This window comes from Oncorhynchus kisutch, linkage group LG24, assembly GCF_002021735.2.
Source record: "Oncorhynchus kisutch isolate 150728-3 linkage group LG24, Okis_V2, whole genome shotgun sequence".
Taxonomy (NCBI): domain Eukaryota; kingdom Metazoa; phylum Chordata; class Actinopteri; order Salmoniformes; family Salmonidae; genus Oncorhynchus; species Oncorhynchus kisutch.
This window is the reverse complement of record NC_034197.2, coordinates 26281641-26294205: the sequence shown is the minus strand read 5'-3', so window position 1 is coordinate 26294205 and position 12565 is coordinate 26281641. Positions and strand designations below refer to the sequence as shown.

Below are 12565 nucleotides of genomic sequence, written 5' to 3'. Positions count from 1 at the left end.
ACTTGAACTCTGTGAAGCATTTTTTGGGCTGCAATCTAATGAACTTATCCTCTGCAGCAGAGGTAACTCTGGGTCTTCCTTTACTGTGGTGGTCCTCATGAGAGTCAGTGTCATCATAGCGCTTGATGGCTTTTGCGACTGCACTTGAAAGTTCTTCAGATTTTCCGCATTGACTGAAATTCATGTCTTTAAAGTAATGATGGACTGTCGCTTCTCTTTGCTTATTTGAGCTATTCTTTCCATAATATGGACTTAGACTTTTACCAAATAGGGCTATCTTCTGTATACCACCCCTACCTTGTCACAACACAACTGATTGGCGCAAACGCATTAAGAAGGAAATCAATTCCACAAAATAACTTTTAACAAGGGACACCTGTTAATTGAAATGCATTCCGGGTGACTACCTCTTGAAGCTGGTTGAGAGAATGCCAAGAGTGTGCATAGCTGTCATCAAAGACAAAGGGTGGCTACTTTGAAGAATCTCAAATGTAAAATATATTTTGATTTGTTTAACACCTTTTTGGTTTATTTCATAATTGTGATGTCTAAACTATTATTTTACAATGTAGAAAATAGTAAAAATAGAGAAAAACCCTAGAATGAGTAGGGGTGTCCAGACTTTTGACTGGTACTGTATATATTTAGGACAGACACTTCAAAACCTTGTTTCTAATTACTTATTTTTTGACTGTCCTTTTTGCCATTTATGATATTAAATGTCTTTCTATGGGCTTCAGTAGTAAAGGTCAAAATCAATATTTCATCAAATATTTTTTAAATATATATTTTATACCAAAATGACCATCTTAAAACAATCCCATGTCAGCTTAGCATCCCCACTCCCCTCAACGGCTTAGACTCTAAAGAAGGAAAGTGTCTTCCTGATTTTTATTTTTATTTTATTTTTATTGACATCCACTTAAATTTTCCTTCAAGAGTTGCTGAATATTTTCCTCATATTTACTATTTGTCAGATACAAAGCTTCTGTTCTTTTCACCCTGTCCCTTAGATAATTACAGATCTATATTTTCATACAGAGTAGGGGTTTTACTTATCCTGGTACGTTCCTCCACATTATGTAAGAAGCAATGCTCCACCTTATCCTATCACATGCTGTCCCCTCTGTGGGTGTCCACTTGGTACAGGCCGCACTGCCTTAACCCACACTCTCTCCCTCTGTTCCTAAGCTGCAGCTCTGCACCGCTCTGCACTACCCTACCAGATTTGAGAGAGAGAGAGAGAGAGCCGCAAGAAAGAGAGAGAGATAAAGAAAAATATAAAGAGAGATAAAGAGAGACTGTGATAAAGAGAGAAATATAGAAAGAGATAAAGAGAGAGAGAGCTGCTGAAAGAAAGAGTAGCAAAAGAGGACAGAGAGAGGGAACTACAAAGCCAAATCAGGTGAGAGAGTAAAAAATACAGGACAGACAAGAGGAGAACAGAGGGAGTGTTTTCCTGTGAGGCCTATCTCAATGTTCTTGTTTTTTAAGCATTCTCAACAGATCTAGAGACTAGATGACCAGGCTTTACACACCGCAGTGTCCTGTCCTGGAACTCTGACAGGAGTGGACACACACTCATACACGCACTCCCTCTCTTGCACACATACCTGCATACACAGAGGGTAGACATTCTCCATCACTGTCTGCAACCCCCCCTCCCCCTCGATTGGACCATGTCCACGTCCTCGTCTGGATCGACCAACCACAACAAGCGTCAGTCATGTGAGTAACTCACTTTATGTTGCCGGTCTCTACCAGCTCTGAAAGTAATTTAAAGTGGTAGTAGTTATACCTAATAGACTGGAGGGATTTCATCACAATGGTGCATTTATATTCAATTATGTAAACACCTGTCTACCACTGTCCTGTAAATTACCCCAACTTACAGTAAGCATATCATTTCTGGCCAATAAGTTAATAATTATGCTTTAATTGTGATCCTAATCATACTGTAAATCAAATTGATTTTTTTTTAGCATTTTAGGATATTAGGCTTCAGTAGGACAGTCATATTATACTGTAACGGTCTTTGGATAACTTTCCATGTCTAATTAATAGCTGTCTGTCCATATTTCTGTACTGTAGATTGGTTTAAACTGATACATACTGTACTAAAGAGATGGATACTGAGATTAGTCCGAAAATAAGATACATATATATTTAGTATTCCACAATAGGTGTGATTGACACCACGGTCAGTGACAGAAAATGTATTTTTGATACAATCCCCTGACGCTATTGTCACCGCAGCTTCACCGAATCCAAACCTCACCGACCTGGTTTAAGTTATAGGAGGTACAATTGATGATGACATTGTCAAAGTGTTTGACCAGTAAGGTCCTCTGTGATTGGAAAAATGACAATAAGCAGGGATGTGGTTGACTTTGGTTTGTGTTTGGTTCCTGTTGAACATGTGTGGTCCATCACAGGACCCCCATGGTCAGAGTTACAATGAGGTCGTCACATGTGGTCCATGCTGCAGAGAGAGAAAGAGGAGGAAGGAGGGAGAATAGTATTAAAATATACACTACTTGGCTAAAGGTATGTGGACACCGAACATCTCATAAAAAAATTATGGACATTAATATGGAATTGGTTCCCCCTTTGCTGCTATAAACAGCCTCCACTCCTCTGGGAAGGCTTTCCACTAGATGTTGGAACATTCCTGCGGGGAATTGCTTCCATTCAGCCATAACAGCATTAGTGAGGTCGAGCACTGATGTTGGGCAATTAGGCCTGGCTTGCAGTCGGCATTCCAATTCATCCCAAAGGTGTTCGATGGGGTTGAAGTCAGGGCTCTGTGCAGGCCAGTCAAGTTCTTCCACACCGATCTCGACATACCATTTCTGGACCTCGCTTTGTGCACGGGGGTATTGTCATGGTGAAACAGGAAAGGGCCTTCCCAAAACTGTTGCCACAATGTTGGAAGCACAGAATCGTCTAGAATGTCATTATATGCTGTTGTGTTAAGATTTATCTTCACCGGAACTAAGGGGCCTAGACCATGAAAAACAGCCCCAGACCATTAATCCTCCTCCACCAAACTTTACAGTTGACACTATGCATTGGGGCAGGTAGTGTTCTCCTGGCATCCACCAAACCCAGATTTGTCCATCCAACTGCCAGATGGAGTGCAATGGCGGCGAGCTTTACACCACTCCAGCCGGAGTTTGGCATTGCGCATGGTGATCTTAGGCTTGTGTGCAGCTGCTCGGACATGGAATTCCCTTTCCTAAAGCTCCTGACAAACAGTTATTGTGCTGACATTGCTTCCATAGGCAGATTGGAACACGTTAATGAGTGTTGCAACCAAGGACAGACGATTTTTATGCGCAATATGCTTCAGCACTCAGCGGTCCCTTTCTGTGAGATTGTGTGGCCTGCCACTTCGCAGCTGAGCCATTGTTGCTCCTAGACATTTCCACTTCACAATAAGAGCACTTACAGTTGACCAGGGCAGCTCTAGCACGGCAGAAATTTGACGAAGTGACTTGTTGGAAAGGTGGCATCCTCTGACGGTGTCACATTGAAAGTCACTGAGCTCTTCAGTACGGGCCATTCTACTGCCAATGTTTGACTATAGAGATTGCATGGCAATGTGTTCAATTTTATACACCTGTCAGCAACGGATGTGGCTGAAATAGCTGAATCCACTCATTTGAAGGGGGTGTCCACATACCTTTGCCCATGTAGTTACAACCCTAGTGTAGATGATTGAATATCTACTTGAAGGAGTTGGTGGTCTGACATCAGCAAAAAACAGTTGAATTAATCCTGTGGTAGATTGTAAGAGTCTCTGGTTGGCAAGATGTTCTCAGGTCTCTCAACAGTATGGTGTATGGTCTAACAGGTGTATGTCTCTCCAAGTCAACACCTTGTCCATACCTACCTACCTAATATGAGTCGATCTAGCAGGATCTGATAGGTGTGAGAGATTTGTTGAAAACCTATCCATTGTTTTTAGATCTACCAAATGTTGCAATGGGTAGAGGGGCACAGGGTTCATATGGAACCAGACAGTACAGTCTGGGCACCTCACTTTAACCCTTCCACAGCTGAACTATACATCTTAAGATACTCAGACATATTGTCAACCAACCAAACAACATGACAAACAAAATAAGAGTCTTCAGTGGGTCTGTTATTGGCTGCCTTACTGTTATCCACAAGGGGGGGGTCTCAGTTTGGATGTATGTACAGTAGGCTACACACCCCAGGAGACTGCTGATGGCTCAAAACAATGTCTGGAATGCAGTGAACGGAATGGTATCAAACACGTGTTTGATACCATTCCATTTATTCCTTTCCAACGATTACTATGAGCCTGTCTTCCCTAATTAACCAGACACCAGCCGCCTGAGCTACACACATAGTAAGGGGTTAACACTCTAACACCATTATTTCACTAAGCCAGAAAAGGACTGCCTAACAGACTTAGACTAGACACGCTATAACATACCTCCTCCATCTAAGCTATAGGAAGAGGTGTCTGGTTTAGCTAGCGGCTTAGCATGCTAACACTAATCTGTAGAAATTGGGTAAGCAAGCTAAATCCTCGAAAATAATACTGTTTTGATTGTGTCATGAAGACAGTAGATTAAGTGTGAGTGGATAATGGTGTAGTCATTCTGCCAATAGGCCTAAGTGATATAATTTGCAATAAGCTAAATGTTAGCTAACAAAACCTAAGATGTGTTTGAAATGTGTGAGTGTTGGGCTGGGAATGGGGGTATGTGTGAGGTTATTTGGCACCAGACCGTTTCATCTCTGGAGGTTTAGCATCTCTATTCTAAGTGTCTGTGAAGGTTATGGAGACCGAGTTAGAGACCTGCTCTGATTGAACTAAATGTGCAGCCTTGGGAAGGGATGAAGGTCAAACATTTACCCCTCACTGAAGTGCTTTAATGGCTCTGGGAATACAGGCCTACAGGATTAGCCCATGGTCATAGAGTGGACCTCCCTCTTCTGACTAAGGGAGAAGAGAAATGAAAGAATCAGAGAGATGGACAGAGAGATTAGCTAGAAGGAAGATGGATAACCGATCTCATCCAGTACTCTATTACCACTAAGCCTGAATGTATACTGACAGGTCTTCATAGCCCCATGATATATGTGTCTCACATAACGGCTTTAGGGCGGGAGGAGGGTGTATTTGAAGTGCCCTAAGGGTGATGGTGGTTGGGGGAAGTTGGGGGAAGGACAAAAGTTGCGCTGACCATTATCGCTCTACTCTACTATGTGTTGAGTGTTGTGCTAATGATACGACCGTGTGAAGGAATAGTTAACAGGCTATTGTGGTGCTGCAGTGAGCAATCATGTATCCCTATCTCCAACTGCTGAGGGGAGAAGGGAGTAGAGAGAGAGAGAGGGATTGGGTCTGTAAATAATGGGCAGTAATAATGAGAGATAGGTCAGCTAGAAAACTGTAAAGAAGGTGGGGTAGACTATCACTGCACCCCCGAGGGCAAGGATTGGCGTGTGAGCCAGAGAATTCTGATACTCTCCTCTCTCTCTCTTTCTGCTTACTCTCTCTCAAACACATCGCACGCATGCGCACACCGTTCTGCTACTTGGCTTGGCCATCACAAGATATGGTCAGGGAGACAGTCCCAGACTGGGCACGGGCAGCTACTAGGAAGATGAAGAGAAGAGAAGAGAAGAGAAGAGAAGAGAAGAGAAGAGAAGAGAAGAGAAGAGAAGAGGAAGAGAAGAGATAGAGAAGAGAAGAGAAGAGAAGAGAGAGAAGAGAAGAGAAGAGAAGAGAAGAGAAGAGAAGAGAAGAGAAGAGAAGAGAAGAGAAGAGAAGAGAAGAGAAGAGAAGAGAAGAGAAGAGAAGAGAAGAGAAGAGAAGAGAAGAGAAGAGAAGAGAAGAGAAGAGAAGAGAAGGAAGAGAGAAGAGAAGAGAAGAGAAGAGATAGAGAAGAGAAGAAGAGAAGAGAAGAGAAGAGAAGAGAAGAGAAGAGAGAGAAGAGAAGAGAAGAGAAGAGAAGAGAAGAGTCAGATCACGGATGGGTAACCATGGGGATGAGGGATAATCATGTGGTCCAGCTCCCACACTCCCCCGGCCCCTTTAACCACTACCTCCCCCCTCATCCCCCTCTCTTCCTCTTCGCCCTCTCCTCTACATGCTGGGGAGAAATTCTTGGAGAGATTAATCTGCTACACAGGAAAATGGAGAGAAAAATGGATGCATCTCTAAAGGAAACCTATTAGCTTTTTGACCCGCAGAGTTCGTGCAGCAAATCAAAGTCTTTCATTGTGTAGCTCGCCTCAGGGTTTTTGGTTGTATCCTATTCAGTTCTACTTGGTCCTATTCAGTTCTACTTGGTCCTATTCAGTTTCACTTGGTTCTTTATGTTAAATAGATGATGGCAGTGTTCGCCTTAGCAAACTCACTAGGATAAAGACCACCTCCATTCCTGTCAGTATTGAAAGAGATCATGATACCTCACATCTCAAAATAGGGCTACTTAATGTTAGATCCCTTACTTCAAAGGCAATTATAGTCAATGAACTAATCACAGATCATAATCTTGATGTGATTGGCCTGACTGAAACATGGCTTAAGCCTGATTAATTTACTGTGTTAAATAAGGCCTCACCTCCTGGCTACACTAGTGACCATATGCCCCGTGCATCCCGCAAAGGCGGAGGTGTTGCTAACATTTACGATAGCAAATTTCAATTCACAAAAAAAAAAATTACGTTTTCGTCTTTTGAGCTTCTAGTCATGAAATCTATGCAGCATACTCAATCACTTTTTATAGCTACTGTTTACAGGCCTCATGGGCCATATACAGCGTTCCTCACTGAGTTCCCTGAATTCCTATCGGACCTTGTAGTCATAGCAGATAATATTCTAATCTTTGGTGACTTTAATATTCACATGGAAAAGTCCACAGACCCACTCCAAAAGGCTTTCGGAGCAATCATCGACTCAGTGGGTTTTGTCCAACATGTCTCTGGACCCACTCACTGTCACAGTCTTGCGCAATACCCTAGATGCAGTTGCACCCCTAAAAACTAAAAACATTTCTCATAAGAAACTAGCTCCATGGTACACAGAAAATACCCGAGCTCTGAAGCAAGCTTCCAAAAAATTGGAACAGAAATCGCACCACACCAAACTGGAAGTCTTCCGACTAGCTTGGAAAGACAGTACCGTGCAGTACCGAAGAGCCCTTACTGCTGCTCGATCATCCTATTTTCTAACTTAATTGAGGAAAATAAGAACAATCCGAAATTCCTTTTTGATACTGTCGCAAAGCTAACTAAAAAGCAGCATTCCCCAAGAGAGGATGACTTTCACTTTAGCAGTGATAAATTCATGAACTTCTTTGAGGAAAAGATTATGATTATTAGAAAGCAAATTACGGACTCCTCTTTAAATCTGCGTATTCCTTCAAAGCTCAGTTGTCCTGAGTCTGCACAACTCTCCCAGGACCTAGGATCCAGAGAGACGCTCAAGTGTTTTAGTAATATATCTCTTGACACAATGATGAAAATAATCATGGCCTCTAAACCTTCAAGCTGCAAACTGGACCCTATTCCAACTAAACTACTGAAAGAGCTGCTTCCTGTGCTTGGCCCTCCTATGTTGAACAAACGGCTCTCTATCCACCGGATGTGTACCAAACTCACTAAAAGTGGCAGTAATAAAGCCTCTCTTGAAAAAGCCAAACCTTGATCCAGAAAATATAAAAAACTATCGGCCTATATTGAATCTTCCATTCCTCTCAAAAATTTTAGAAAAGGCTGTTGCGCAGCAACTTACTGCCTTCCTGAAGACAAACAATGTATACGAAATGCTTCAGTCTGGTTTTAGACCCCATCATAGCACTGAGACGGCACTTGTGAAGGTGGTAAAAGACATTTTAATGGCATCGGACCGAGGCTCTGCATCTGTCCTCGTGCTCCTAGACCTTAGTGCTGCTTTTGATACCATCGATCACCACATTCTTTTGCAGAGATTGGAAACCCAAATTGGTCTACACGGACAAGTTCTGGCCTGGTTTAGATCTTATCTGTCGGAAAGATATCAGTTTGTCTCTGTGAATGGTTTGTCCTCTGACAAATCAACTGTAAATTTCACTGTTCCTCAAGGTTCCATTTTAGGACCACTATTGTTTCCACTATATATTTTACCTCTTGGGGATGTCATTCGAAAACATAATGTTAACTTTCACTGCTATGCGGATGACACACAGCTGTACATTTCAATGAAACATGGTGAAGCCCCAAAATTGCCCTTGCTAGAAGCATGTGTTTCAGACATAAGGAAGTGGATGGCTGCAAACTTTCTACTTTTAAACTTGGACAAAACAGAGATGCTTGTTCTAGGTCCCAAGAAACAAAGAGATCTTCTGTTGAATCTGACAATTAATCTTAATGGTTGTACAGTCGTCTCAAATAAAACTGTGAAGGACCTCGGCATTACTCTGGACCCTGATCTCTCTTTTGAAGAACATATCAAGACCATTTCAAGGACAGCTTTTTTCCATCTACGTAACATTGCAAAAATCAGAAACTTTCTGTCCAAAAATTATGCAGAAAAATTAATCCATGCTTTTGTCACTTCTAGGTTAGACTACTGCAATGCTCTACTTTCCGGCTACCCGGATAAAGCACAAAATAAACTTCAGTTGGTGCTAAATATGGCTGCTAGAATCCTGACTAGAACCAAAAAAATTGATCATATTACTCCAGTGCTAGCCTCTCTACACTGGCTTCCTGTCAAAGCAAGGGCTGATTTCAAGGTTTTACTGCTAACCTACAAAGCATTACATGGGCTTGCTCCTACCTATCTATCTGATTTGGTCCTGCCGTACATACCTACACGTACGCTACGGTCACAAGACGCAGGCCTCCTAATTGTCCCTAGAATTTCTAAGCAAATAGCTGGAGGCAGGGCTTTCTCCTATAGAGCTCCATTTTTATGGAACAGTCTGCCTACCCATGTCAGAGACGCAGACTTGGTCTCAACCTTTAAGTCTTTACTGAAGACTCATCTCTTCAGTGGGTCATATGATTGAGTGTAGTCTGGCCCAGGAGTGGGAAGGTGAACGGAAAGGCTCTGGAGCAACGAACCGCCCTTGCTGTCTCTGCCTGGCCGGTTCCCCTCTTTCCACTGGGATTCTCTGCCTCTAACCCTATTACAGGGGCTGAGTCACTGGCTTACTGGGGCTCTCTCATGCCGTCCCTGGAAGGGGTGCGTCACCTGAGTGGGTTGATTCACTGATGTGGTCATCCTGTCTGGGTTGGCGCCCCCCTTGGGTTGTGCCATGGCGGAGATCTTTGTGGGCTATACTCGGCCCTGTCTCAGGATGGTAAGTTGGTGGTTGAAGATATCCCTCTAGTGGTGTGTGGGCTGTGCTTTGGCAAAGTGGGTGGGGTTATATCCTTCCTGTTTTGCCCTGTCCGGGGGTGTCCTCGGATGGGTCCACAGTGTCTCCTGACCCCTCCTGTCTCAGCCTCCAGTATTTATGCTGCAGTAGTTTGTGTGTCGGGGGGCTAGGGTCAGTTTGTTATATCTGGAGTACTTCTCCTGTCCTATTCGGTGTCCTGTGTGAATCTAAGTGTGCGTTCTCTAATTCTCTCCTTCTCTCTTTCTTTCTCTCTCTCGGAAGACCTGAGCCCTAGGACCATGCCCCAGGATTACCTGACATGATGACTCCTTGCTGTCCCCAGTCCACCTGGCCGTGCTGCTGCTCCAGTTTAAATTGTTCTGCCTTCTTATTATTCGAACATGCTGGTCATTTATGAACATTTGAACATCTTGGCCATGTTCTGTTATAATCTCCACCCGGCACAGCCAGAAGAGGACTGGCCACCCCACATATGCTCTCTCTAATTCTCTCTTTCTTTCTCTCTCTCGGAGGACCTGAGCCCTAGGACCATGGCCCAGGACTACCTGACATGATGACTCCTTGCTGTCCCCAGTCCATCTGACCGTGCTGCTGCTCCAGTTTCAACTGTTCTGCCTTATTATTATACGACCATGCTGGTCATTTATGATCATTTGAACAGCTTGGCCATGTTCTGTTATAATCTCCACCCGGCACAGCCAGAAGAGGACTGGCCACCCCACATAGCCTGGTTCCTCTCTAGGTTTCTTCCTAGGTTTTGGCCTTTCTAGGGAGTTTTTCCTAGCCACCGTGCTTCTACACCTGCATTGCTTGCTGTTTGGGGTTTTAGGCTGGGTTTCTGTACAGCACTTTGAGATATCAGCTGATGTACGAAGGGCTATATAAATACATTTGATTTGATTTGAATAGATGATCTTCTGTAATGAAATAACGATAAATACACTCAGTGTACAAAACATTGCGGATACCTGCTCTTTCCATGACATAAACTGACCAGGTGAATTCAGATGAAAGCTATGATTCCTTATTGATGTCACCTTTTAAATCCATTTCAGTCAGTATAGATGAAGGGGAGGAGAGAATTGAGACATGGATTGTGTATTTTTTTCCATTTAGAGGGTGAATGAGCAAGATAAAATATTTAAGTGCCTTTGAACAGGATTTGGTAGTAGGTGCCAGGAGCACCTGTTTGTGTGAAAAACTGCAACGCTGCTAGGTTTTTCATGCTCAACAGTTTCCAGTGTGTATTAAGACACAGCCAGCCAACTTGACTTATCTGTGGGAAGCATTGGAGTCAACATGGGCCAGCGTCCCTGTGGAAAGCTTTTGATACCTGTTTTGTACACTCAGTGTATATAACATTGTAAAACTGTAAATATAAAAACTTTCTAGTCTTCTTTTGGTTGACCTCGATATACACAATGGCATTAAAATACATGAAATCATGTGTTTGCCTGAGTGCTATTGGGGTAAACACTCAAACACAGCTGAAAGCCTTTACAATGAAGGACAAAAACATCAGACATAAAGTACACTAAGGCACAGACACTTGGGTTGCGTAACATCACTGTCACTTTTATTTTACTGACATGCACGCACGCACACACACACACACACACACACACGGGTCCACCACCCAAAGGACATCCAATCAACTTGACTTAACTGTGGGAAGCATTGGAGTCAGCATGGGCTAGCATCCCTGTGGAAGGCTTTCGATACCTTGTATCCATCCTTGAGTCCATGCCCCTACTCAATATTAGGAATCTGTTCTTAATATTTTGTACACTCAATGAATATAACATTGAATAAGAATTTGTTCTTAACTGACTTGCCTAGTTAAATAAAGGTAAAACAAAAAAAATGGGTCGAAAAAATGGATCACTGTAAAACCTAGAGGGCTTGTCTATGCATTATGTCAGTGACAGAGGGCTTGTCTATGCATTATGTCAGTAACGGAGGGCTTGTCTATGCATTATGTCAGTGACAGAGGGCTTGTCTATGCATTATGTCAGTGACAGAGGGCTTGTCTATGCATTATGTCAGTGACAGAGGGCTTGTCTATGCATTATGTCAGTGACGGAGGGCTTGTCTATGCATTATGTCAGTGACTGAGGGCTTGTCTATGCATTATGTCAGTGACAGATGGCTTGTCTATGCATTATGTCAGTGACAGAGGGCTTGTCTATGCATTATGTCAGTAACGGAGGGCTTGTCTATGCATTATGTCAGTGACAGAGGGCTTGTCTATGCATTATGTCAGTGACAGAGGGCTTGTCTATGCATTATGTCAGTGACAGAGGGCTTGTCTATGCATTATGTCAGTGACAGAGGGCTTGTCTATGCATTATGTCAGTGACAGAGGGCTTGTCTATGCATTATGTCAGTGACAGAGGGCTTGTCTATGCATTATGTCAGTGACAGAGGGCTTGTCTATGCATTATGTCAGTGACTGAGGGCTTGTCTATCCATTATGTCAGTAACGGAGGGCTTGTCTATGCATTATGTCAGTGACAGAGGGCTTGTCTATGCATTATGTCAGTGACAGAGGGCTTGTCTATGCATTATGTCAGTGACAGAGGGCTTGTCTATGCATTGTGTCAGTGACGGAGGGCTTGTCTATGCATTGTGTCAGTGACGGAGGGCTTGTCTATGCATTGTGTCAGTGACGGAGGGCTTGTCTATCCATTATGTCAGTAACGGAGGGCTTGTCTATGCATTATGTCAGTGACGGAGGGCTTGTCTATGCATTATGTCAGTGACGGAGGGCTTGTCTATGCATTATGTCAGTAACGGAGGTCTTGTCTATGCATTATGTCAGTGACGGAGGGCTTGTCTATGCATTATGTCAGTGACTGAGGGCTTGTCTATCCATTATGTCAGTAACGGAGGGCTTGTCTATGCATTATGTCAGTGACAGAGGGCTTGTCTATGCATTATGTCAGTGACAGAGGGCTTGTCTATGCATTATGTCAGTGACAGAGGGCTTGTCTATGCATTGTGTCAGTGACGGAGGGCTTGTCTATGCATTGTGTCAGTGACGGAGGGCTTGTCTATGCATTATGTCAGTAACGGAGGGCTTGTCTATGCATTATGTCAGTGACGGAGGGCTTGTCTATGCATTATGTCAGTGACGGAGGGCTTGTCTATGCATTATGTCAGTAACGGAGGTCTTGTCTATGCATTATGTCAGT

General features: G+C 43.3%; 1 protein-coding gene across 1 annotated transcript in view; it reads left to right on the top strand.

Annotated features, from left to right (window-relative positions):
* The first annotated feature begins 1188 nt into the window (after positions 1-1188).
* The window catches only part of LOC109869599 (dysbindin), a 31102-nt gene continuing 19725 nt past the window's right edge, over positions 1189-12565 (top strand). Inside the window, exon 1 of the mRNA XM_020459837.2 lies at positions 1189-1728. Coding sequence (XP_020315426.1) covers positions 1680-1728 — 49 coding nt within the window. The 5' untranslated portion in view covers positions 1189-1679. The remainder of the gene's footprint in view (positions 1729-12565) is intronic.